The 27,113-nt window shown below is 43.3% G+C and overlaps 1 protein-coding gene across 4 annotated transcripts in view; it reads left to right on the top strand.

Moving 5' to 3' along the window:
• The first annotated feature begins 9,178 nt into the window (after positions 1–9,178).
• The window catches only part of LOC147423185 (P-loop containing nucleoside triphosphate hydrolases superfamily protein), a 39,324-nt gene continuing 21,389 nt past the window's right edge, over positions 9,179–27,113 (top strand). For 3 of the 4 annotated variants that reach the window (XR_015186620.1, XR_015186621.1, XM_086501783.1), the window contains exons 1-4: positions 9,179–9,389; positions 10,323–10,610; positions 11,544–11,764; positions 11,915–12,121. Coding sequence is in view for 2 of the 4 variants with exons in the window: in XM_086501783.1 (XP_086357909.1) it covers positions 9,242–9,389; positions 10,323–10,610; positions 11,544–11,764; positions 11,915–12,121 (864 nt within the window). In the remaining 2 variants the exon portion in view is untranslated. The remainder of the gene's footprint in view (positions 9,390–10,322; positions 10,611–11,543; positions 11,765–11,914; positions 12,122–27,113) is intronic. The other variant, XM_086501782.1, reaches the window with a different exon arrangement.

Genomic DNA, 27,113 nt, shown 5'->3' with positions numbered 1-27,113 from the left:
CTATTCTAGAATTTGCTTAAGTGGGGTTTTCAACTTTGAACACCTATTGTGGTGGGGTTGGATATTGTTTCAATAGTTTCATAAGTTAAGGACTTATCAGGTGTGCTGACAAAGTATGTTGGCAAGTAACCTTCATTAGGGATGAACATGTAGTTCTTTGTGTTCCAAACTATTCAGAATTCTAACAAGAGGACACTTCCTATTCTATCCCCCAGTAGCTATGAACTTTTCAAGATACTCACACGAGTAGGAAATCTGGCTCACAACTGCATGGAAAGTTACGCCAAGGTTTTCTTGCATTATTCCAGTACCTTCAGAAGATCTGAAAACTAGTTATGCCTTTGGATAACTCTTAGTTGTGGTTACTCCTTTCAAGTACTCAAGTAAGTTACAAATCGAGTTACCAATTCGATACAAGTGGTTGCAAAAGGACGACAATGTTGAAAATCAAGATGTTGCTCTTGGTTTCATTGAACCTCCTCACTACACCAATTATCGGACATACAGACAACTGGCCCACGTATAGGATGTCAATAACGAAAACATCAGTATTCTTAAGAAGATATTACTACTTGTGTTTTCAAGGACGAAAACTCTTCCTTAACGAGGGAGTAATGACAGGACAAGGGTCAAACCTAAGGACTAGGGTGGTCATGGACTTCGGCCAGGGGTCGTGCTAGACAATGTGGACAGGGGATCCGTCTAGGGCAAGGGGCTAGGATCCCACCTATATAATGGGGGGTTGGGAGGAGGATCCTATGTCTAGCTTCCCTAGTTCTTACAGCTTATGAGCCTCGCCTACAAACAAGCCTCTCGGTAGTATGGACTTGCTGTTTTGTCTGAATATCAGAAGCCTATCCCCTCATGCATATCTCGACTGGCATCGTTTGTTTCCCACCTAGCCAATATTCTGGTGTAAAAAAATCCACACGTTCTCTCTGCGCCCCGCACAGCTTTCAAATGTTGATGTGTCTTGGTCCCTTTCCGGCCATTATATTGTTATTATTTTTAAAAGTCTTTTGGATTTTCTCCAATCTTTTGATGGATTTCTGTCGAAATATTGACAGGTTTTAAGGTAGGTGGTTTTGAAAAATGAGTGTTTGAGCAGTATATTTAATGATCATGGTTGTCACGTTCTGCAAGAAAGATATAAGGTCCTACTATGATGGGTGTTCATGACTTTGAATATTTCCAAAGCCGATGTTTCACGGTGTGTTTACACACTGCCTGAGCAAGCCTTGGGATTGAAAATATATAGCTGTTTGGCGTGAGCGTACATTAAAGTCAATCGTTTGTATTTTCTGGCATGTCAAGAAATTGACTATACAAAGCCAATTCAACATGTAAATTACTCTCTTGAGGTTGTATATTGAAAGGGTGGCGATTGGAAATCCAGAGTCTATCAATTTAAATGAAATGTATTTAAAGTTATTGATTAAGTTTTGTCAATTTGAGATAATTTTGGAAAAAGAAAATTGTTTATCCTATTAATTAATAATATACATCTAGAGATCTATATGCTATCTTCTTCTTTTAATTCAATGCAATCAAGCACGGGAGAGAGTGCCACCACATCATTGTGGAGAGCAAAGGCACTAATGAAAGGAGGAGTCATAAAAGAATATTATGTATGTTATTTAATATTTAATTTTTTGTGGTATAGTTTTGTGCATATAACATTTGAATGACCATTAAGAGCATTTTATTACTTAAAAATATATTTATTCTCTTTTTTTGGATCACATCCTATTAAAAGATAGATTTTACGGAGCCATAACTAGGTGTGAAAAGGCCTTTACCTTTAACTTATCTTTTGTCTTATAAAAAGATAGAAGTCTTTCTTTTTCTTACATGTAGCTGCACGTTTTACTCTGCCAGCTTCTTTACTCAATACCTTTTGGTGCTTAGTTATCTTCATAGACTTCTTTACATAGCTTACTTTTACACCTGCGTATGTTATCATCTTATGCAACAGAAGTCTTTCTTTCTCTTTGGGTGGGCATTAGACTAGCTAGTGAATCTCTGCTATAGAGCTATATTAAGCTCATGCAAGGTTGCTGGTGCATATTAATCGCTGAATGTAGCTTATAAGAAACTTCCATTAAGCTATGAATGGATTCTACCATGAATGGTTGGCGGTTGGCTCTTTTATCTTGCTTCCTTGATTTTGAATATATTGAATCTTACTCTTAGTTCTCATCATATGTGGAAAGTCATCCGTTAGTGAGCGAGGATATTGCTGACATATGTGAAACAAATAAGAAGAGAGCGGTGGTACTTTCTCCTGTGTCGTTTTTCGATGCTAAGCCTTCTCTTGCTGTTGGTGGTTCTGCAAGTACACCATTGTCCAAATTTCTTAGCCCAAGTTGCAAGCTAAAAAAGTATTCGCCCTCTAGATCAATCAAAAAGGCTCCCTCCATTGTCAGAGGTAATTTTTTGTATGCAATGGCTCTTTTATTTTGGTGGATATTGTGCCAACCATCACGTTCACAGTGGTGCAAGTTGAAAACATTGAAAAAAAGTGATGGTACAAGTTCTTCTTTGTTGACTATCGCTGATGGTCCAGATTTTACCGATAGATCAAGTGTGAGTAACTTTGTATTAAGCTGGTTTACTTCTCTTGTATGTGTCTGAACACCTTTGTTGTAGCTTGTTTTGGTTCCATCTAGGAGAGGAGATTATCACAACATTGTCAACAAAGTTCAAGAGCATGGATTCTATGCATGTGTAGCTCACAACATTAACGTCTTCAAGCAATTCTCTAATACCCTTTCTATTGTGGACTACACAATTATATGTCCCTTGCCTGATAGGTTGACAACGAGTTTCAAAGACATACATGCTACGCAGCTTTCTCTTCTAGGATTTGGTGCTAAGGTGATTCATCACTTTCTAGTGAACCATCTTTTCTTTTCCCCTTTTAACTCACTTCGTGTTGCCTCAGGTCTTTGGCACTCTCGAGGTTGTGAATGTGAATAGCCTTGGATTCGAGTTTAGTTGTAGCGGTTGTAAAAGCAGCCAAGTAAGCTGTCAAACATCCAATCCCTTTTGTTTCGCATGCAACAAAGTAGTGAAGATTGTTTGGGCCCCCATTGTTCATGCACGAGTGGTGGATCGTGATGGAAAGGCAATAGCTGTCGTGCTGCATGGTAAAGTGGTTGATGACGTTTTGCAATCGCCTAGCAGTTTTTTTCAGCTGTATGACACTAACCTTGTTGATTTAAAGTATACACTTCTTAATATTAAGAAGATTGGCACATTTTCCATCAACAAGCAAGGTTACATGACTAGCTTCAAACCTGAGGCATAGATCCTTTTTGGGAGAATTTGCATATCTAATTTCTGCTCAACAATCTTTTCGGCTGCTATATTACCCAAGCAAGCAATCTAGATCGTCTGTCCATGAAGGAGTTGTGGTATTTACTGTAGAGTCAAGTTTTGATGTCAATGGCAAGAATGTTGAAATTGATCCATTCTACTTAAAGAAATATTCTGCTTATCAAGATGTGTTGTGTGCTTTGCTCTTTATGTTTCAGCTTGATTGGACCCCTAATATGTTGCTTGAATCTATTGTTAAATCAATTATGCAAGATGTTGAGAATAATAATGAAGCCGTCTTATATTTTTGGTTGAAGTTATGGGAGCATGACAATACACCTCAACCTTTGGACATCAATTCACTTCAAGTTCTATTGCATTCTTATCTTGGGAGTAATAAATCTCATGTGATCTCCAATCATTTAATCTCTCTTGCTCGTCGTGTGCTAAGAGTTCAATGTGTTGTTCATATGTTTAATGGTTTGAGCTTTGTGAAATCTTTGGTTCATAATCCAATAGGAATTGCATTGAAAGAAAAAGAATCTTTGCTTTTGTTTCGTTTCGAATCTGACACATTCTTCTTCCCTCAAAATATAGTTCTATCCAAGAGGAAGCGTTGTGTGTGGTCAAAAGAACTTGTGTCCAATTTAGAAGATTTTGTTCATTCTCTCCCACAATGTAGTGCTCCTGAGATAGCATCAAAAATTCAAAAAGAAGTAGCTTGCCCTTTTAACTTAAAACAAATTCAAACAAAGATTTATTCTTTGTGGAAATCTTTACGCACCAGTGTGGGCGCCTTTTCGAGTGTGCGACCCAAAAAACATAAATACCAAGAGGAAATACTTTATACACCTTCTTTTCCTTGTTTGTGTTGTGGAACTCTCGTCTTTGGGCATAGTCTTCGTCGTTTGACTCTAGCTGAAGTTGATCGCTTGAAAAACATATTGGGACGAGATATGTCAGATATGGATGTTGGTGAGAAAGTGTGTGGATGTTGTAAGTCGCATTTGTGGGCTAATAGGAATCCTCCTTTTCACATGAATGCCACTTTTAAGCTCAATGAATTCATTGATGAGGTCATGAAGTTGAACACTATTTAGAGATGTCTTGTGTCACTTCGTATCCCTTTCGCGCAAATAAGAGAGCTAAACTATGAGGGACAATATGGTCTACGCGGGAGTGTAGTGAATGTTATGGCAGACTTATCTAGGGTTTAGAGAATATTGCCTTGTTTTGCAGATCAACATGCAACTATTTTGATTCAAGTGAAACGGAAGCTTGAGTTTCATCATGCATACGTTAGTGGAGCAATTCGTCCATTTTATGTGCTTAGAGCCTTGGCTTTGTTGATTCACACTCCCTTGTATAGTGAACATAATACTTGCATAGATGAATCTTGGGCTTCCACTATCCAGATAGTTCCTGACATTGAGTTGCCCGAACCAAGTGAATTTGGGGAATCAATGGGTGAGCAATCTGATACACTTGTGCATGGGATCTACTCTTCCCAACAAGTGGTCGATCATAGTGTCCATGCGCATAGTGTTGCACCATCTGAAGGTTTTAGTCCTCTTAGCTTATTTGATGATGATACATGTGAAGAGCTATCATTTCCATCTCCATTCTTTGGACATAAAAGAATGTATGCCCAACTTGCTAAGACTAAGTACCAAAAGATTGCACAATGGGAACTTAAACACAAAGATAGACGATTTGCTTTGGACATTGAGAATCTTTTCTTCAAGGTCATGAAAATCATCATTGCCAAGGTTTTGGGCTCTATATGGGTACGTCTACGAAAAGGAAAAGTACAAGGAAAAGAGTTATGTGCAGGTGACGTCCAAGGCATTACTAATATTGACCAAGTTCTCCAGTCTCAACTTGGCTATCATGATATTGAGACTCTTCGCACATCATGCGATTATAAAGCCAAACTGAAGCGCAATGCCTTTGCAATGATTCGACAGATAGGTCAACCCACATTCTTCATAACCATATCATGCGCAGAGAAAAGGTGGGAGCCTTTGCTTAAATGTCTTGCACTTCTTAACCCGCAAATACATGCATGTGATTTCCAAAGCAGTAGTGCTTTCATTCGAGCTTTGGTACGTCCTGATCCCATAACCACTGCTCGCTACTATGTTCATAGATTCAAATCACTAAAGAAAGAGCTCAAACGCAACTCCAAAATACTTGGTGAGATCATCGACTTCTTTTTCGTGACCGAATTCCAGAATAGAGGAAGCCAACATGACCACAGGTTGCTTTGGATTAAGAACGCACCATTGTTTGGCATGTCTGAGGATCGTGACGTGATTAGCTTTGTTGATACGTTTGTCTCCACTGACAAGGGTGAATTAAGTGACGAGCTTAGGAATATTCAGACCCATTCACATCGAAAGACATGTAAAAGCCATTAAAAAGCTTGTCGGTTTGGATTTCCTCGTCCTCCTGCCAAAGAAACAATAATATTGCATCCAATTGAAACAAGTGATTCAAGAAAGAAAATACTTCTTGGAAACAAAAAGAAACTTGATGAATTGCTTGCAAGTCTTGGCGAAGAACCAACATTGAACTTTGACGAATGGTTGAACTCTTTATCTATGGATGAGAACTCATATCTTCAGACACTCTCTTTCACACTTACAAAACCAACCCTTTTGCTTAAATGACATCCAAAGGACATCTACACAAACAATTTCAATAAATCTTTGTGCACCTTATGGAATGGTAACATTGATATCCAATTTATTTTCAATGCTCATGGAGCTGCAGCATATTGCACATCCTACGTGACGAAACACGACTTGACAACATGTATAGGCGATTAAAAGTGTTCTTGACAATTGCAAGGAAAATAAATTGCCCACCTTATTACGACTTAAGAAAATTGGGAGTACCCTTGTCAAACAGCTAGGAAATTTTAGCACAGCAAGCAACATATATTGCACTCTCCTTGCCATTGCATAGCGCAAGCATACAATTTGTTTTCATCAACGCATATTTTCAGCCTCAAAGGACACTGTTGCTAAAGAGACGAGCTACTTTGGAGTTGCTTCATCCTGATGACACATACATTTTCTTTGATGATGTTGTCCCTAAATACACCAAAAGACCACACCATCTATCGCATCTATGCTTGGCCGAATTTGCAAGCCAGTTTACCAATTCAGATGGTGTGCAACGCAAGCGAACAAAGCCCCGAGTCATAAGGTATGCAAACTTCAATAGAGAGCTCGATGCTGAGAGACATTATCATGAGGTTTGCTTGCTCTTTCTCCCTTTCACAAGTACTGAGTCTGAATTTGACACAAGTGTCACAACATGGAGAGAGAAGTTTGAGATCAACATTGGTACAATCACTGAAAATAAGAAAAAGTTCATGAAAGTTGAGATCTTGGCAAATAGCAAGCAAGAGTCATCATCTAATTCTTCCACAAGGAGCAATCATCAAGAGACATTCAATTATGAGCTCGACCTTGACTTGCCAAAAACTAGACCTCACAACGCAACACCATAAAAACTGCTTGGAATCCCAAACGAAGAGTACCATACACTTGTCATGAGATTAAACACAGAACAAAGACAACTTTATGACGATATTATGACAAAGAAAAGGGTGCACGCAAGCATTCTTATTCACCTTTTCCTTACAGGTGGTGTTGGCACTGGGAAGACATTTACAGTACGCGCCATTGTCCAAGGTTTAGTGCGACACTACAACACATTGATTGCAAGTGACATTAATCTCCCAACAACACTTCTAATGGCTTACACAGGCAAGACAACTTATAATTTTGGCGGCACCACCATTCACTCAGCCTTACGGCTTCCATTGATGCTCAATAACAACATTGCTCTCTCAAATGAGACCTTGAGCAATCTATCACAAATGTACATAAATCTCAAGCTAGTTGTTTTTGATGAGGCAATAGATTGCTTCATATCATAGATACACGGCTTTGAGCAGTCAAGCATAATCACACTCAACCATTTGAAGGTCTAGATGTAATTTTTTGCAAAGACCTCTGTCAAGCAAGCCCTGTGCGTGATCGTTGGATATTTAATGATCCTAAAAACACACTTGATAATCTAGCCCCTTCATTTTGGAATTCTCACATAAGGTGTTGTGAGCTTCAGATACCCATGCATCAATCGAACACAACATTCATAAAGATCTTGAACCGAGTAAAAGTTGCGAAACAAACTGAGCAAGACTTGTAGCTGATCAACATCACGCACATAAACAAGAGCTTTGACATCGTGGCGACTCCCCATCTTTTCTTCACCAACACATTAAAGGACCATCACAACCAAAAGGTTTTTGACATGCTACATACAAGTGCATATGTCATTAGGGCACGTGACAAACCACACAAGTCAGCCTCAAGGAACCTTCTCATTCCAAACAACTCACAACTAGCTGCAGGACTTGCTGGGATTCTCAAACTAAAGCCAGGGATGATAGTTGAAATGTGCTCTGGGAATATAGACATTTTCGATGGACTTGTGAATGGGGCTGATGGAATTCTCAAAGTGATAGAAGACATCGAACATTCCCATGTTGCATGGATAGCTTTCTTTGATAGAAAAATTGGAAACAAACAAAGATCTCAAAATCAACATCTGCTCAAAAAACACTTTGGGCCACATTGGACACCCATATTCGAGACAACTAAAGAGTTCCAAGTGGGGAGAAATCAGCTCAACATAGTCTCTAGGAAGCAGCTACCAATACAACCTGCCAATGCATGCACAATCCATAGATCACAAGGTCTAACCATGACTTCTCTAGCTTTCGACCCTACCAGCATACGAGCCCACGATTTGGTCTACACTGCATTATCGCTTATCGAGGACCCTGCCAGTCTACACATTTTGAGCCCGATCTTGAACACACACATCCGAGCTGACCCTGCAGTGCTCAAGGAGCTTGACCGTCTCCGAACAACTGCAAGATGGGAGCACTCAAATGTACAATTGAGTCTAGTACAAGATACCCATTACATAATTCAATCATTGAATGTGGTCTCCATCCAAAAACACATCAACTACATAAAAAATGATCTCAACTTCACCTCATCAACAATTCTTTGCTTGCAAGAAACAAAACAACAAAATGAAAGAAACTTGCTTGAACCAAACTTTCAACACATACATCATCACAATGGATATGTTCTATCAATGTATCACAAAACTTCCATCAAGGTGCACAATAAATCTTTCGTTTCATCACTAGGCATTGAGATAATACAAGCCTTCTTCTCCCTACCCATCAACAACATCATCCATATAGTGAATGTCTACAAATCACCTAAGGCATCAATACAATCACTTCTTTCACAATTGAAAAAACTCATGGAGACCATCGATAGCAACATTCTGAGCATTATCATAGGCGACTTCAACGTCCACATTGACCATGACAATAACCAATACAAAAAACTACACGGCTTTCTCCACAAAAACAATTATACCCAAACAATTCAAGAAACAACACTATCTACAATCCAATTCTGACCATATTTGGGTGAAGAACTCAAGACCGAACTATGTGAGCGGGACAAGATTTTGCTTCTGGTCTGATCACTCCTCAATATACATACTCCTCCCGAAATAAACACCACCTACAAGGGTCCTCAAACCCCTTGTCATCCCCCCACTCCCTTTCCCCCCTTGCGAGGGGAATTTTTTTTTCAGATGATCCTCCATCCGTACCCACCCCATGGTGTACATAGAGAAAAAAAGTTTTGGAGATTTGACCCCTTTTCACACAACTCTTTTAACGAAATCCCAATTTCGACGTGTACCATTAATTTTCAACCTTTCTATTTCATTGCCTTCTTCATTTTGTCACTAGTTTTTTTTTCCGCGTTCCGAAGGTGAGTGTGGGAGAGACACAGTCTAACGTCGAAGTGCGAGCATGGCGGAGAAAGAGACACGGAAATCTAGCAAGAAGAAGGAGAGAATGAGAGGAGGTCAGAAGGAGGTGGAAGATGATAACCCCATTCCTTGGAAGGACGTCACCCCTCGTGACCCCATTGCGCTTCTTTCTGGCTCTAACGAAGGAGGTGAAACGCGAGAGAGAGAGAGAGAGAGAGAGAGAGAGAGAGAGAGAGAGAGAGAGAGAGAGAATTCCTTGCACTTGTCATTGGGAGCATTCCTTGAAGCAGTTGGAATATCAGTACAGAAACTGTGAGTAGTGAGAAATCTATTCTATGGGTTGTAGCTTTTGACGCAAATGCAATGCCCAAATTTCCAAAACTTTTTCCTTAATGGCACATCCATCCATTTGCACACAAAATCATGCTTTTTAGTTGGTAATCAACAGCAAATAAAAGCACGAAACTCCCGTACATGTGTGTGCCGGTTTTTCTATGTTCTGTTTGTTTTTGGGACTAGGCAACTTGGTTTTCTCTGCATATGAGTAGACACAATATCCATATGGCATTGGCAGAGTAAAAGAATTAAGGTGTATAATTCCTTTGAGCTTGCAAAGAGTATAGGCATATTGTTGTTTTATCGCTTATCCGCAAGCTTTGGCATTTTTTTTGCCTCATCTATGCAGGTAAAGTGTTATATTTATTTCTAATTTATCGTGCATAGAACTCACCAATGTTTATTTTTTTCTTCAAGTTTGCCAATTCCATACTTTCGATCTAGCCATTTCCCTTAATGAAATACTTCTTGCAGCTACAGTTGTATTGGTGTAATGGTTAGAATAATTGAAGCTGAAGCTGACAATGAAAAAACCATTAAGTTGCTTCAGAGAAAAATGAGAGAGGCATTGAGTGTAGCATACTACGCTGGTTCTTGAAATGAGTCTAATGAGCTGCGTTGCCACTTGAGAAATAGAAGAGTCTACGAGTAGTTTGAATGGGTCATTGATGATGAGAGTCAGTACCCATCTTAGTTAGTACAAATCGTGTTTTATAAATGATCATCGGTTTTCAAGTTTTTGGATTCTGAGACACAGGGTTATACAATGTGGGATTTTTGTGTAGGATTTATGTGTTTGGAAGAAGTTGATGGAGAGCTCTATTCACAATATGCCGTGGAACCTTTGATTGAAGGGAACCAAGCTATAGTTCCTTCTCTTGAAGGTTTGGCCAAGCGAAAGAATGCCAAGAAGAGAAAAAGAGCTCTTAAAAAGGAGACAAAAGAGGTCAGCGGGTTGGAAGGGTTACTGCCAGACAAGGAACGGACCAAGGCAAAGAAAAGAAGAAAGGAGGAAGGCCTGAAGTGTGAAACGGAGACTCATGAAGCAGAGAAGCATGCTACAGCAGAAGCTGGTACGTTAGCACTCATAAGGTCCCAGTGTGTGGATTGATTTCAATGCTATCTCTTGTTTCTGTTTCTTTTATTTCAATGCATACTGATGTAAATTTTGTAGTCAAGTGTTACAGATTAACAGTCTGATGGAATTCCCTATTGCTGTCTTTGCTAATCTAATAAGTTAGAAAAAAAATTGAGATGTGGTTTAGTTTACACGTATGGTTATGTATGAGCTATGCTGAAGTTTTTTGTCTGTACATCTGATCTGATAGCTGATCATATGTGTTCCTTTTGGTATCTTAAATTTGGTGCTATTGTTGTATTGTGCCTTATATGGCTGGGTAGTGCTCGATTTCTTTTTTCTTCTCCATGTCTGTTTGTGAGCTAAACTCACCTTGTGCTGGCATATATAGAGTGTCAATGCCTTTGTAAGCAATCATCGTTCATTTCTTGAGTTCAATCTTGCTTGTTGGCTTGCATTTTTTGTCTTCAGTTAGTAATTTCTTTTTCTCTTTTTTCCACCAAGTCTATTTGCACGTCCAACTCTTCTTGCCTTTTGATGTTGTGCATTTAGTGGGAGTGGCCTTCTACAGGCTGGCTTTTGTATCTCTCTCCATACATGCATGTATCTGCACTTACACGTCATGTTTTTGAGATTACTGCATTTTATTAGGATCATAGATAATTGATTTCTTCAACTAAAGAGTGATACAAGATAAGTTTCCACATGGCCTGCTCTTGAAACTTACGCTATGAGAAGGTTGCATGCAGATTACATTTTTCTTCTCTTGTATTTAAAATTTAAAGGGGTGGGGACGTCGCAGTATCTGGTCCAGACTATGATAATGGAGTTACAGTTAAATAGTCCAAGGGTGGCTACTATGAGTTTATAACATGTTATGTTGATGTATTGATCTTATTTGAAGTTAGACCAATTACTTGATTTCCAGGGGATGCTTTATTTGAAGACAAAGCTCTTGAAAATTCCTTTCCCAGTACTCAAGATGATAGTTTTAAAGGTGAAGATGAAGAGGTTCAGCATGACAAACTGTCCGCATGGAGAGAATTGCGTCTTCATCAAAGAATAATGAAGGCATTATCCATTTTAAACTTTACTGAACCGACGTCAATTCAGAAGGCTTGCATTCCTGCAGCAGCTCATCAGGGAAAGGTTAGTTCTTGAGAAGTGAAATACCTGCTGATCCTTGGAGGGCTTCATTCCTATCATTCCTGATCAAATGTGTCGAGTGAGCTTGTGATAACAACATTGTTGCTCCCTTTATCTATACCGTGTCATTAATTCGAAGGCTCCCTTTTCCAGGATGTCATTGGAGCTGCTGAAACCGGATCAGGCAAAACTCTTGCATATGTCATTCCTATTCTTCAGAGACTGCTAGATGAAGAAGAGAAGTACCTTCACACTGTAGATAGACAAGGGGAGATCGATGAGTTGCCCCTGTTAAACAATAGATACAGAGGCTTTCTACGAGCGCTAATTTTGACCCCCACAAGAGAGCTGTCATTACAGGTAAGCAATGACAGCAAGTTTATCTTGTGAGAGCAAGTCTATTTCTAACGTTTTGCTTTGCAATGTGAAGAGCTTTCAATAAGCAACACCTAAATTTGGCTATCTCATGCCTGAGTTTGTTAGTCTCTATTTTTTGCTAAGTAACAAGTGTCGCACACCCATTTCAATTGCAATTGAAGAGCAAGACTGGTAGAAAAATGTCAAAATTATAGCTCAATTTTGGCAGAAACACATTGTTAATTGCCCGCTGTAAGCAAGAAAAGAAAAGGCAGCACAGCCAAAAATCTAGTGCTTCTGTAGATTCAAATAGCAAGCTGATGTGCGATGCTTTTGCAGCATATAGTACAATCTTGTGGCTATTCTATAGAGTCAATTAATTTGGAAGGGAAAATTGAGCCTATCACTCCTATATTCTCTGTTGTGCTCCTAGTAGCAGAGCATTTTATACATGCCAGAGATCTGCTTGCAGAGCTTCTAGTGGTGATGTTCAACTTGCCATGTGCGAGGGTCTAAATATACTTTGGAGCTTGTCTACTATCGTACCTATCTTCAAGTCAGGGGACCCTATGGAGCCTCGGAACTACAACACTATCATGATTGGACACACATTGGCACGGTTGTACATATCTATCCTTGAGCAGCAGTTGAGTAGATAGGTAGAGAGATATGGTGTACGGCAGCAGGACATGGGGGTTTCAAGAGAGGTTTCTCTACTCTTGATCATATTCTGATACTCAGAGCCATTATTGAGGAGGGGAGATCACGTGGGAGACGACTCTATTCTTGATTTGTGGATTTCCGCAAAGCCTTCGATACGCCCAACGCTAGATTGATGCGCAGATTACAGGAGATGGGTTACCCATAGAGTTGATTTGGGGGATCATGGCTCTATACAGGTCATTGGTGGGGCATGTACGCACTCCAGAGAGGAAATCTGATTTGGTTCACTTCGTTATCGGGGTCAAACAGGGCTGCCCGCTATCTCCTACACTATTTGGCATGTATGTGGATGAGGTTTCTGACTACATTGAGAGGGATGGTGATAGAGGAGCACAGTTGGCAGGGACATGGATCCCACTGTTGTTATATGCTTATGATATTGTGTTGATTTCTGACTCCCCGGAGGGGATGCAACGTCACTTAGATAGTTTATACACATTTGCTCATGATAGTGGATTGTCTGTTAACCTGGGGAAAACCAAGGTTATGGTGTTAAAACACCACACCACTGTGGGTTAGGAGGTCAGCACCCGCATTTACATATAGGCAAGAGATTGTAATGTGCAGCGGAAGTGAATGTTGAACTTTGCTCAAGATGAGTGCTCCGAACTGTGCTCAAGGGTTCCTTTTACTTACGGAAGGGAGAGCCTTCCGTTCCTTTAGTGAGAGAGTGCAATGGACACAAACAAAGTGGATGAACACTGTGAATGAAGGTACATGAGACTGTGGGATAGAGAGAGAAGAGAATACGACACCAGAGATGTTGTCAAACCCTCCTCCAAGGGCCCCACTCTCTATGGCGAGAGCGGCCTACTTATGATTGCACAAATCTCTATAATGCTTGGACTTGCCGACGATGTCGACGATGATGAGGAGGACGACGAGACGGGCTGAAATCTGAAAATGCTAAGGGCTGAAATCTGCAAATCTTTATCTGATGAATTTTGACTCTATGTCGATGACGCCGATGCGATGACGACGTGCTGAAAACTAAAAACGCTGATGCTTCTCGGTATTCCGTCGCGGTGAATCTGCAAAACGTCGGGGCTGATCTGCAAACCAAAAACGCTAGGGCTGAAAACTGTTTTGCTGCTGCCGGTTGTCCTGCAAATGCAAAACGCTAGGCTTCTTGATGGGTCTTGCTGCTGCCGGGGCTGATTTGCTGTGCACAAAACGCCAGGCTGCATGTGGATGAAAACGCTAGGTCCTTGCAGATGCAAAAATGCTAGCGTTGCTGATGTGGGGGGTCTTGCTGAGAAGTTGCCTGTTGAGCAAGGTGCTCCTGCTGCCTCTTTAACCAAAAAGTGCTAGCGCTAGGTTTTATTTATACAAACTTAGCAAAATTGCCCTACCTACTTTCCAACAAAAGTCACTTAAAAATAATAAGTGAAAAATGTCAAAAATAGGAAAAATAGGTCTATGCATTGTAAAAATGCTACTGATGGGTTTTGACTGTAATCTGATGATAATGCTGTGTGCAACCGGAGGATATGCATCTAATCTAAGTGACTGGTCATGCACGGTCTGCGAACAGACTCACAAAAGTGTCAGATCACTTCCTAATCTAGACTTGACTGACTGAACTGAACCCATGTCTTGAAGTAGCTTGTCCACGGACACATAGGGTTGGATGTGTCACGTGACATCCCCTCCTTTTCAAAGAGAGGTACTGGTACTGAACTATATGGCGTCGAGGGAGATCGCCAATAGCATCCGGAATCTTGGAAGGGACTCTTCGCCGGCCCACTCTGATGTGTGGGTCATGCGGTACTTGAACTTCATAAAGGTCGGCAACGCTTTCTTCTTTGGGCCGCGCCGAAAGCGACAAAATCTTCTGTGGCTCCTTCGATGCTTCAACTTCGTCTAGAGTCATGCTTCTTTCGTCTTCAAGAATCTCCATGGCTGAAAATTCGTGAAACCACTTTCAATACAAAAACATGAACATATCCATTCCATGTAAAGTGACTGGAAAAATTCTTGTCTTTCTCAAAGACTATGCATGCATTGTAGATGAACATAGAGACAGAGTGCCAAACCGTTCATCAAACACACGCAAACAATGGGGTCGAATCTTGTCTTTCTGATCTACATCAATCAACTGTGGCAAAACACAATGGAAATGCCGATGCTTGATGCTCAATCTTTCTTGTGCTCTCTCTACGAATGTGTCATGCAAAGGAAGAGACATGGAATGTGACTTCCTCGAATGCATACTTTTCAGCTTTTCATGAATAATCCGCATGCATCCGTGCTCAACGTACAATATGTCATGCCTATGAAAAGGGATCACATAAAGATGGCGACTAAAATACAGGAAACGATCACGAATGAAACACGCGAACAATGCGTGCTGACTAATCATTTGAACACATAATACTTCTTGTGAGGGTTCTTTGCACCTAGGCTCGAGAGCCAAGATCGGTTCTTCATGTTTGATCGAATGTGCATGGGGGATTGCTGTGGACCTCGACTAGACAGCCAAGATCGGTTCTTCGTGATTGATCAAATCTGTAATGAGGTTAGCTTCATTAGAGAAAGTATCAACTAATACATCATCCTTGTGAACAATCACATAATCTTCATGCAAATCATCATGCTTGTGAGAAATCATATCTGGATCATCATGCAAATCATCATGCTTGTGAGAAATCATATCTGGATCATCATGCAAATCATCATGCTTGTCACTGTCATCCAAATCATCATACTTATTATTGTCATTCAAATTATCATGCTTATCATCGTGCAAATCGTGTGTGTCATGCTTTGGAGAAGACGAGATCGAGAGAGTCTCCTTCTCGTGATTATGTTCAAACTGCGCCTCCACAATAGAGAAGAGTCGCAACAACTCTTGCATGTGTCGCGCTTGTTCATGCTCACGCTCTATGGCTGCCTTTCTTTCTGCGTGTGTGATCCATTTTAGCTTTTTCTTTCTACTCTTCTTGCTTCGCGTTCTAACTTTCTTTCCATAAACATCTGCTTCAACTCCTCTAGAGGAGTTAGTGCAATCCTTGGCGTAGATGGGAAAGGGGGAGGGTCGGAAAAACCTCCCGGTGGGGAAAATTCTTCTTCGCCTCTCTCATGCTCATCTCTTCCAAGCGAAGTATCCATTCCCCTTCGAGTGACGACCATCCACTGAAGTCTTGGGTTCTTAAGTTCACGAGGAACTTGGGTTCTTGTGGGTCTTGGTTCTTGGGTTCTTAAGTTCACGAGGAACTTGGGTTCTTGGGGGTCTTGGTTCTTGGGGTTCTTGAGGTTCTTCTTTCGCTTGCAATCTGTGTTAGAGAAGGATCTTCTCTTTACCCGAGTTCTGCTCTTTCCCGTAGGCGCTCTTTTTGGCGGCCTTGCGCTCACACCAAGGTTGCGTTTTCCCACCTCACGTCGATTGGCCGGCCGCTAAGTGCACGGTCCGCTCTCAATGAGTGAAAAGAGGCACAAGGGGAGGCTGGACAAGCCCTTCTTTCTTGGGTTTCCTGTCACTCTTCAAAAACACGATTAGGAATCGACACGCCCAAGTAAACTTGGGTTCATGCGACCGCAACAAGCAAAAAAATTCTGTGGTTCTTGTGGTTCTTTCCTTGAGTGATACAGAACACTGCCAAAGCTTTGATAGCAATGTAAGGTGCAGCGGAAGTGAATGTTGAACTTTGCTCAAGATGAGTGCTCCGAGCTGTGCTCAAGGGTTCCTTTTACTTACGGAAGGGAGAGCCTTCCGTTCTTTTAGTGAGAGAGTGCAATGGACACAAACAAAGTGGACGAACACTGTGAATGAAGGTACATGAGACTGAGAGATAGAGAGAGAAGAGAATACGACACCAGAATGTTGTTAAACCCTCCTCCGAAGGCTCCACTCTCTATGGCGAGAGCGGTCTACTTATGATTGCACAAATCTCTACAATGCTTGGACTTGCCGACGATGTCGACGATGATGAGGACGACGATGAGACGGGCTGAAATCTGAAAATGCTAAGGGCTGAAATTTGCAAATCTTTATCTGTTGAATTTTGACTCTGTCGATGACGATGTCGATGGCGACGATGCGATGACGACGTGCTGAAAACTAAAAACGCTGATGCTTCTTGGTGTTCTGTCGCGGTGAATCTGCAAAATGTCGGGGCTGATCTGCAAACCAAAAACGCTAGGGCTAAAAACTGTTCTGCTGCTGCCGGTTGTCCTGCAAATGCAAAACACTAGGCTTCTTAATGGGTCTTGCTGTTGCTGGGGCTGATCTGCTGTGCACAAAACGCCAGGCTGCCTGTGGATGAAAATGCTAGGTCCTTGCAGATGCAAAAACGCTAGCGTTGCTGATGTGGGGGGTCTTGCTGAGAAGTTGCCTGTTGAGCAAGGTGCTCCTACTGCCTCTTCTGCCAAAAAGTGCTAGCGCTAGGTTTTTATTTATACAAACTTAGCAAAATTGCCCTATCTACTTTCCAACAAAAGTCACTTAAAAATAATAAGTGAAAAATGTCAAAAGCAGGGAAAATAGGTCTATGCACTGTAAAAATGCTACTGACGGGTTCTGACTGTAATCTGATGATCATGCTGTGTGCAACCGGAGGATATGGATCTAATCTAAGTGACTGGTCATGCACGGTCTGCGAACAGACTCACAAAAGTGCCATATCACTTCCTAGTCTAGACTTGACTGACTGAACTGAACCCATGTCTTGAAGTGCTTGTCCATGGACACATAGGGTTGGATGTGTCACGCGACAGAGGTGATAGAGTATACAGATGCATACACCTATCTTGGGAAAGTCTTTAGTGGACCGGTGTTTTCTTTGAGGAGAGCAACAGAGACTAGACTGACGAGAGCCTATGGAGCCTTGGGAGGTTTTGAGAGGATGTGTTCGTAGGTTTAGTGTAACAAACTTGGACACCCCAAGTCAAGATTCTGTCGCGACACAGCAGAGATTCACTTCAAAACGCTTCACAAATTTAAGAGTAGACACGGCCCGGCGTAGTTCCGTGCCAAGAGAGATAGGCCCCAAAGACTCGCGTCCCTTTCGGTATTTCTTTTTATATTAATCTTTGAGCAAAGTACAATCGAGCCTGCGGGTGCTCGCTCTGAGACTCTGCGTCAAGATGCTCTGAGAAGTGAGCCCCTTAGGTCACTTATAAAGGTTACAAAGGGATGCCAAAAGCAGAGCCCGCAAAAGCATTAAACTCAAAAGCCATGAGCTTAAAAGCATTTTGGCCAAAATCTGCCAGCAAAAGCCAGCCAGCGCAAAAAGTGAGATTGCCGTACAACTGCCACGTCAATCAGTCAGCACAAAAAGCGGGAAGTCCGTACGCTGTTGCCACGTCAGCACAATCAGCGCGTATCAGGGAAATCCGTACAGCCACGTCAGCCTGTCGGCGCATTTTTCGGACGTTCGTATTGGCTGCCACAACAGCATGTGTGTGTGTGTGCACGGGTGGCTTTGCCACGTCACCAGTTTGTGACATACCCTCCTCTTGAAAGAATCGTAATCGTCCTCGATTACGCTTGCAAACCAGACAGAGGCCATAAACTGTCTTAGTAGAAACTGACTGTTAGTATCGACGCACTAGACATGACACATCTAGCACTTGTACAAAACGACAGTCACATCACAAAACATCACATGACAAATCACAGAGAAATTCATTCCAAATCCCAGACCATGACCATCGGCAACATATTTAGTAATCGCATCTAGATCCATTCCGGACCTCAGTGATGCCCGATTAACTGATCCTTATTGCAATCATGTCCATAGAGATTTATGAGACCGAAATGCTACAGTCATTTCATCTTTTAGTTCCTGCATCAAACAAGTCAAATGAGAGAGTATAAATCAATATATTCATTTTTGGGAATTCTGTGTCATAAAGTAATACAACAAAATACTAGTCAGCCCATTAGTATCCTTGAAACCGAAAGGGGACATCAGTGACCTTATTAAAAAATCGGGGTAATCTGTTGACAAAGGAGCGGAGTAATTCCCACTCCCCTCTTGTGCAAACCCGCCGCACTAGATTCACCCTCGCTGAATTCGGGGTTCTATCGAAGTAGAGTATGCTAAACCGAATGCTTCAAGGTAAAGTTCCAAAATCTGAGGAGTATCTGCTAGGCCCTCCTCCTCCATCCACTTCACATCCAATGCCAGATAGTTCTTGAACGCCGAATCACTTTACCTTTCATCTTCTTTCCTTGTGTGCCAAAATCTATTCAATAACGAGTATCTCCTCGCTTTCTTCCACTTCCGATTGCTCATCAGGCTCCCCATCAACTGGCACATTACCTTTAAAAGGTTATAAGAAACTCAAATGGAACGCATTGTGAATCTTCCAAGTATCGGGCAGCTTGAGTCTTAAGGAGACATCATTTATCTTTTCTTTAATCTGGAAAGGGCCATAATACCTCATGCTAGGCTTTGGAATAAGCCGCTCGTTTCCCTTCTGTTTCCTTAGGCGTGCCTTCTCAAAACGTAAGAGCACCCAATCGTCTTCCTTTAATTTCAAATCTCGTCGGTGTCGATTTGCTGCCTTCGTATGTCGTTCTTGAGATTTCTCTAAAGCCTCCCGGACCTTGGCAAAAGCAATGTCCAAGTCCCTCGTGTACTGGTCGGCTTCAAAAATCTTGTCTTTAGTGCTGAGAAAGGGTGGAACCTTCGGAGCACTTTCAATTATCTCAAATGGCGCCTTCCCCGTCGAAGAGTGAACAATGTTGTTGTAGGTAAATTCCACCAAAGGCAAAATTTTTCTCATTGAGTCTTTTGATCAGAGGACTTCAATATATCCAGAACAACTGAATTTGCAATCTTAGATTGCCCATTTATCTGCGGATGGAATGATGACGAGAATTGCAACCTTGTGCCAATGTTCTCCCAAATAGCCCTCCAAAACAAACTCATGAATTGGGGATCTCTTTCCGAGACTGTTGTCTCAGACATGCCATGTAATTGAAATATCTGTGCAATGAACAGTCTCGCTAAATGATCCTGCTTGACTGTTTTCTTCATTGGAATGAAGTGAGCTTGCTTGCTAAATCTGCCAATGACAGTCCAAATGCCATCGTACCCATCTGTGTCTCCGGGAGATCAAAGATGAAATCCATTGCAATACTTTCCCTGGGGCGGGTGGAAATGGGTAAAGGCTGTAGTAATCCCTGTGCTTTATGCCTGTCAAACTTGACCTTCTGGCATATTAAACAACTGCGAACAAAGTCGTCCACATCCTTCTTGAGTCCCGGCCAAAAGAAATAACGCTCCACACCTTTGAAGGTAGTGTCGATGCCGCGGTGACCCGCAAAAGGTGGACAATGGCACTCAGTCAAAACCTTTTCCCGTGATGCACAACATCGCTTTCTTCATCAAGTAGCCATCCCTTCGTATGGAATATACTGCTACTACCTTCCCATTTTGTATTCGAGTAAATACATCGGAAAAAGCTGGATCTGTGGCGTACTGATCAACCATGTCCTCGAAGCTTCTATGATGAATCGCGGAAATAGCCAAGACTAGGGGCTTTCGAGACAATGCATCTGCCACCAAGTTTTTCCGTCCCTGAACATGGACAATCTGGAAGTGAAACTATAAGATGTTAGCCCACGACATCTTCTTTTTCGAAAGTTGCTTCTGTGACATGTTAGGTGCAACGGAAGAGAATAAGGATATTGCTCGGATCTAGTACTCCGCATACAAACACAAGGGATAACTGAAGTGAACTGAAAGAAAGAGAGACGACGAGAGAGAGAAAAAAGAGACGACACAGGGATGTCGGGTCCCAACCCTCAAGGGCCCCCTGCAACAGAGCAAGTACTTTCTTTATTCTTGCACAATGCTGATACAATGACTAAATGCTGAGATGTTGATGCTAATGGGTACTGAGGTATTGAGGTTCTATGTCGAAGACGGGGAGGGTGACGACGAGGCTATGTCGAAGACGATGAAGTCGACGACGAGGTACTAAGGCTCTTTGTCAACGACGGTTCTGTGTCGAAGATGGTGAAGTCGACGACGATTCTGTGTCGAAGACGGTGAAGTCGACGACGGTTATGTGTCGAAGACGGTGATGTCAACGATGACGATGACTGTGACGATGACGTCGTCATCAAGTCCGGGACTGCGATTGTAACAAATTGCTGACGTGTCGACCTACTGAAGAACGGAGCTACTGGTCGAGGGGCCTAAACCCTAAGAAGAACAAGTAATAGAAGTGTCACAAAGTGATGACGTGGTTGCCTGAGAGCAGAAATCCTAACCCTAATTTTGGCCAGAAACACTAACTGTTGAAACCCTAATTTTGGAAACCCTAACCCTAAAACCTGCAAACCCTAATTTTGGAAACCCTAACCCTAAAACTGCAAAAACCCTAACCCTAACCCTAACCCTAAGGGCAGCAGGGAGATTATCGAAAATTGCGCTGGTTGATGACGTGGCAGATTGTATGGATTTTCGTGATTTACGTTGGCAGCTTTTTGGCTTTGCTTTTGGACTAGAAGCTTTTGAGTTTTGAAGGCTTTTCACTGTAATTGCTTTTTAGGCCAAGGGCCTTTAAATATGAGGCTAGGGCTCATTCTTTGGCATGCTTCCTGGCGAAGGTGCATAGTCTGGAGTAGCGGCTTATACTTTGATGATGCAATATAAAGAAATACCGAAAGGGGCGCCGAGGTTTGGGGCCAATACTCTCTGGGGTGGAATTCCGCCACTCCATGTCGTCTCTCTTTCAGTTCAGTTGTTATTGAAGTGTTAAAAGACTGTTCAGTCTGTTCTTTTGTGTTGGCACGTGGTGTCCGCCTTGTGACAATGATGATGACGACGAAGGTGTCGTCGTCAAGATAGGGATCTGCGATGACGATGGCGATGGTGTCGTCGTCAAGATAGGGACTTTGACGACAATGACGATGGCGTCGACGATGATGGTGTTGACGACGACGGCGTCAAGGCTGAAAATTGAAAACACTGGGCTGTCTGCTAAAATCTGAAAACGCCAGGCTGATCTGGGTCTTCTTCTTCTTGAGAAAACTCTAGGGCTCCTGCTGAGGTGCTGCCTGCCTCCTTGTGTCCTTGCTTCTTCTGCTTCTCCTGAGTGCCCAATGGGTTTCTTTTATATATCTTGAGCAATTTGCCCTACCTACTTTTCCAACAAACTTACAAAAAGAATTCCAAAAGTCACTTTAAATAAAGTGACTTATAAGAGGTGGTTTACGCGGTAAAATGCCTGCATGATGAAATGATTGTTCTTGTGCAAGAGAGGGTATGCAAGTGTGGGTGGCCTGGACATGCACATCCTGCTAGAGGCTCACAAAGGTGCCAGACTCAGTCCTAAGCTAAGACTCATGCTGGACTATGGCAGAAGCGTGTCCACGTGGCGCAAGTGAAGTGCGCACGTGACATCCCCCCCTGTTAAAAGTGAGGCACAATTGCTGAACTTCTATCTGTACTTCTGATGCTGACTGATGAATGCTTCTGATGCTGTGGATGCACAAACCAATGCAGATTCCTCCGAAACCAGGGACTGATGGTACTGCGGGTGCTGTGGGTACTACTGGCGATGCAAACACCTTGTAAGGGTCACTGTCCAGCCTTACTACGATTGCCGAATATCAGCCTGGGCTCTATACCAGTGTAAGGTGCAGCGGAATGAATGTTGAACTTTGCTCAAGATGAGTGCTCCGAACTGTGCTCAAGGGTTCCTTTTACTTACGAAAGGGAGAGCCTTCCGTTCCTTTAGTGAGAGTGCAATGGACACAAACAAAGTGAATAGACACTGTGAATGAAGGTGCTGAGACTGAGAGATACAGAGAGAAGAATACGACACCAGAATGTTGTTAAACCCTCCTCCGAAGGCTCCACTCTCTATGGCGAGAGCGGTCTACTTATGATTGCACAAATCTCTACAATGCTTGGACTTGCCGACGATGTCGACGACGATGAGGACGACGACGAGACGGGCTGAAAACTGAAATCGCTAAGGGCTGAAATCTGCAAATCTTTATCTGTTGAATTCTGACTCTATGTTGATGACGATGTCGACAACGATGATACGACGACGACGCGCTGAAAACTGTAAACTTCGTGGAATCTGACCGTGTGGCGAGGGTCTGCTGCGGGAAGGTGAGATCTGCGAGGTTCGGGACTTCTACTGCGGGTGCTAACTGCTGAAAACTGAAAACGCTGATGTTCCTTGATGTTTCGTCGCAAGGAATCTGCAAAACGCTATGCTGATGCAAAAGCGCCAGGGTTGAAAATATGCTGATGGGGAAAATCCACTAACGCTAGGGCTGATCTGTTGTCGTGAAGTGGTTCTGCTCTGTCTACCAATGCCGAAGCTCCTCTGCAATGCAAAATCGCCAAGGCTGATCTGTCCTTGCAAAAACGCTAGCTTGATGCTGAGTTGCAAAAACACTAGGTCATGCAGTCGGGGGTCCTGCTGAGAAGGTGCCTGTTGAGCGGTGCTCCTGTTGCCTCTTCTGCCAGAAAGTGCTAGCGCTAGGTTTCTATTTCTACAAACTTAGCAAAATTGCCCTACTGTAGCAGGCTATAGTGTCACTTTCACAGGACACTCAGTTAGTACAGTTGGTTCAGTCTGGTTCACACTGGACGGACTCTCTGGGCTGGGCAGTGACACGTGGCAGGATACGGACGGTGGTCTAGTGGACATCGTGGCCAGGTCACCACCACCACTCACTTTGGAGATTGGCTTAGGTGGCTGCCATTTATGGGCCATTGGTGGATCATCTTCTGGATATATGGTCCAACGTCGTAGTCTGGAGTATAGAGTCTAGACACACAACACTTCTTCACTCTCCCTGCACATCTGAGCCTCGACACCCCCATTGTACCTGAGAGTCCTGGGCTGGAGCTAAGTGTGCTGCCACGCAAGAGTCTGTATTAGTGCTTTGAGATAGTCGAGTCATTTGTGTGGTCTACTGTTGCTGTTGCTGTTGTGTCTGTGAGCGTTGTTGTCTATTGTTTCCTATTTCCAGTCTGTTTTGAGTGAGATTGTCACGCACATTGCACTGAGGAGCACCCACTATAGAGAGCACGACACTATCTGCGCTACAGGTGCTCTCATTTTGGCGATCACGGTGGGACCTCAACTGAAGTCTCACTGTGTTGAGTAGTTGGTTTTCTTCGCTTCTCCTGTGCAGCCTGTTGGTATGGTCCAGTTTCACCCTTGACAGCTTAATCTAGCTGGTCTAGTCTCTCGCCTTGCTGGTCTGGTCCTCTCTCGCCCTGGTCCACCCAGTCCTCGTCCTGGTCTAGTCCTCCTCGTCCCTGGTCTAGTCCTTCCTCGTCCTGGTCCAGGCCAGGTGGTCTAGTCACTCGCCCTAGTCTAGTAGAGTGTAGACCAATGTTCAGCCAAGTGAAGGTCGTCTTGCCCAAGTGAAGGTCTTCTTGCCCAAAGCTTGGTGGGGTTGGCGGTTACTGCATGACACATACAAGGAGGTCATTGGAGCGTCAAAGTGCACTACTGAGTCCTCTGAAGTACTACCACAGACGGCGTCAACCCTTGGTGCCCAGTAGAAGCATATTAACCCCATCATCCATACCTACTCATACGGCTACCTCCATTCCTTCGACCGGTTCTACATCCTCCAGGTCACCTTCTCCGGTAAGGCTCTCCCCCATTTTGTTACAGCAAGCTAGTGAGCAACAGACTCAGGAGCAAGAGGCCATGGAGGAGCTCACAAGTGTTCTGGCAAAGGTGAACATCAAGTTCCCTACCTTTAAGGGTCTCTCCACAGAGGATGCAGACGACCATGCTCGGAGGTTTGTCTCTCTTTGCGGAGGTCGTGGCCTCAACAGAGAAGACGCATACCTGGTGCTCTTCCCGTCCACCTTGGATGGTCTTGCAGATAAATGGTACAGTCAGTTTGCTGAAAACCACTTTACTACTTGGACCATGTTAAGACAGTAGTTCTGTGAAGCTTTCCGACCAGGGGATTATCAAGAGAAGATTCTAGATGAGTTGGCCAACCTGTTGCTCCAGCCCAAGGAGACATTTGCAGAGCTCATGACCAGAACAAAGTCCCTGGTCGCCAAGCTGCCTCAGCAACCAGGGGAATTCATGGTAAAGAAGTGGGTAGAGAAGGCTCTGCCTAAGACTTCTCAACAAAAGCTCAGAGAAAGTCTCCGTCCTGAAGCCAGTCTGGAGGACTTTGTTGCTGCTGCTCCTCAGTTAGATACTGCCCCTGTAATTGTGGACAGTCCATCAGACCCCTTGACTTCTTTACGAAGGGAACTGGAAGCCCTAAAGTTACAGCAGGCCCTTCAAGAAGAGAGATCCTTCTCTCTCAGACAGGAGAAGCCTCCACATCAAGAGGCTTATGATCAACTTAAAAGAGAGTTAGAAGAGCTCAGGTCTCAGCAGGAGACTAAGGCTATGGTATGGTGTAGTTCATGCCGCTCTTCAGGACACCCTCCACAGGACTGTCCCCTTCGCTCTTATTGCCACTTCTGCGAAAAATTGGGTCATGAAGATAAGGATTGCTACTATATAAAGGGATTGCACAAAATACAGCAAAGTCTTGGTCCTACTCTCCAACAGGGGTTAGCACCAGCATCCAACATGGTTTCTCCCTGTGGGCATCCACACCATATGCCACCTTTGCTGACAGCCCCCCTATGCAAGGTATGCAGAGCACTTTTCCCTCTCAGAGCTTTTATCATACCCATGCTCCCTCACCACCTCACAGCTTCTATGCCTCCACCTCCAACTCCATGGAGCAAGGACCACCTCGTCCTTCGACTCGTCCAGTAAATCGGCCCATTTTGTGCTACAGATGCGGGGAATATGGTCATTACCAAAGCAAATGCCCTTTGCCCGAAGGGTCTCCTCCCTGTCGTCATTGCCCTGATATGAAGGATCACTACAGTAAGGATTGCCCTAAAATTCGTGCATCTACGGCTTCGAACCCAAGTCAAAGCCAGACTGAGTTTGCCTTTCCCAAGCTCAATTTGATAGCAGTTAGCACTGTTTCTCAGCCGCCCCCTTCTACCCACGTGGTTACCCCTCAAAATAAGCCGCCGCAGTTGGCAGAGAAGCCATCGGGCGTCCTCACTCGGGCCCAAAGAGCCGCTCTCGGTCTTAGCATTCCATCAAGCTCAACTCCCCCACACATTCTCACACCAATGAATACCCTGCCTGCAGCTGTTAACAAGCAATCCCCCAGTGCCATGAAAGAATCCAAATCTTTGCTCTCCGATATTGATGAAGCTTTCTTGGAAACAGTTTCGGATCTGCAGAAGATCAAGATACCAAAGGAACAACAAGTAGAAAAAGAGAAGCTTACAGCAGAGACAGTCTTGAAAACACTTTCCAACAAGTGTCCCTTTATGACATGTTGCGGCTAGATGCAAATTTTAGAAGTGACACCCTTGCTGTTGTTCAGTCACTTTATCCTGGAGCAAGTCCTAGTGGCGGGCACCTCCCAGTGCGACCATCAGAGTCCTATATGATATCTAATCCCACTGCTCCACTCACTGATTATAGAAGCCCTCGCCTTACAGTGTCCGTTTTAGGTCGGCAATTCTCAGGAGTGATAGTGGATGGTGGATCATGCATCAACCTGATGCCCGAGTTCACTATGTTAGCTCTAGGTCTACAGCCTACTCGCCCTGCTCCCTTCACAGTTACGTTGGCCGACCAGCGGACAGTCTACCCAATGGGCATAGTGGACAATGTGCCTCTGCAGGTACAAGACTTTACTTTTAACTTGGATTTTGTTGTGGTTCGTCTTCCCCAGGTTGAGGGCGGATTTCCTTTGCTCATTGGAAGACCATGGCTCCGACACACTAAAGCACTTCATGATTGGGGGAACGACGCAATGTGGATACATACTTCTGGCTCCTCGATGCAACCCATTCTCTTAGAAGGTGGTATGGATCCCGTGGTGCAGCAAGTTTCTTTGTCAATGGAAACCAAACCTGAACAAGAACAACCTACTACACCTGAAGGGTCAGATGATGATCTGCTCGAGTGGTTGGAGGCTACCAAATCTATGCCTTGTTATGGAGTCTCTATTCACTCTTGGCCTGAAGATACACCCTCTTCAAATGTTTCCACAGTCACTAAACCTAATGTGCCAGCTAAAGTAAAGGTCACAGAAGATACTCATGATGCGCTCTCGATGAAAGCCCTCTTGATGAAAGCCGTTGAATTTGAAAAGCCTATGAAAAAGTATATAAGCGAGAAGAAATCTCCACTACAGGAGTTCACCACCCCTCAAACATCAACCCAACCTCTGTGGTGTCTGCTTCCCCGACCAGAACAAAGCTCTCCTCTGCGACGTCCAGCAAAC

Source organism: Adiantum capillus-veneris, chromosome 26 (genome assembly GCF_014529385.1).
Source record: "Adiantum capillus-veneris isolate H3 chromosome 26, ASM1452938v2, whole genome shotgun sequence".
NCBI classification, from domain to species: Eukaryota; Viridiplantae; Streptophyta; class Polypodiopsida; order Polypodiales; family Pteridaceae; genus Adiantum; species Adiantum capillus-veneris.
This window is presented reverse-complemented; position numbering and strand designations above follow the sequence as displayed.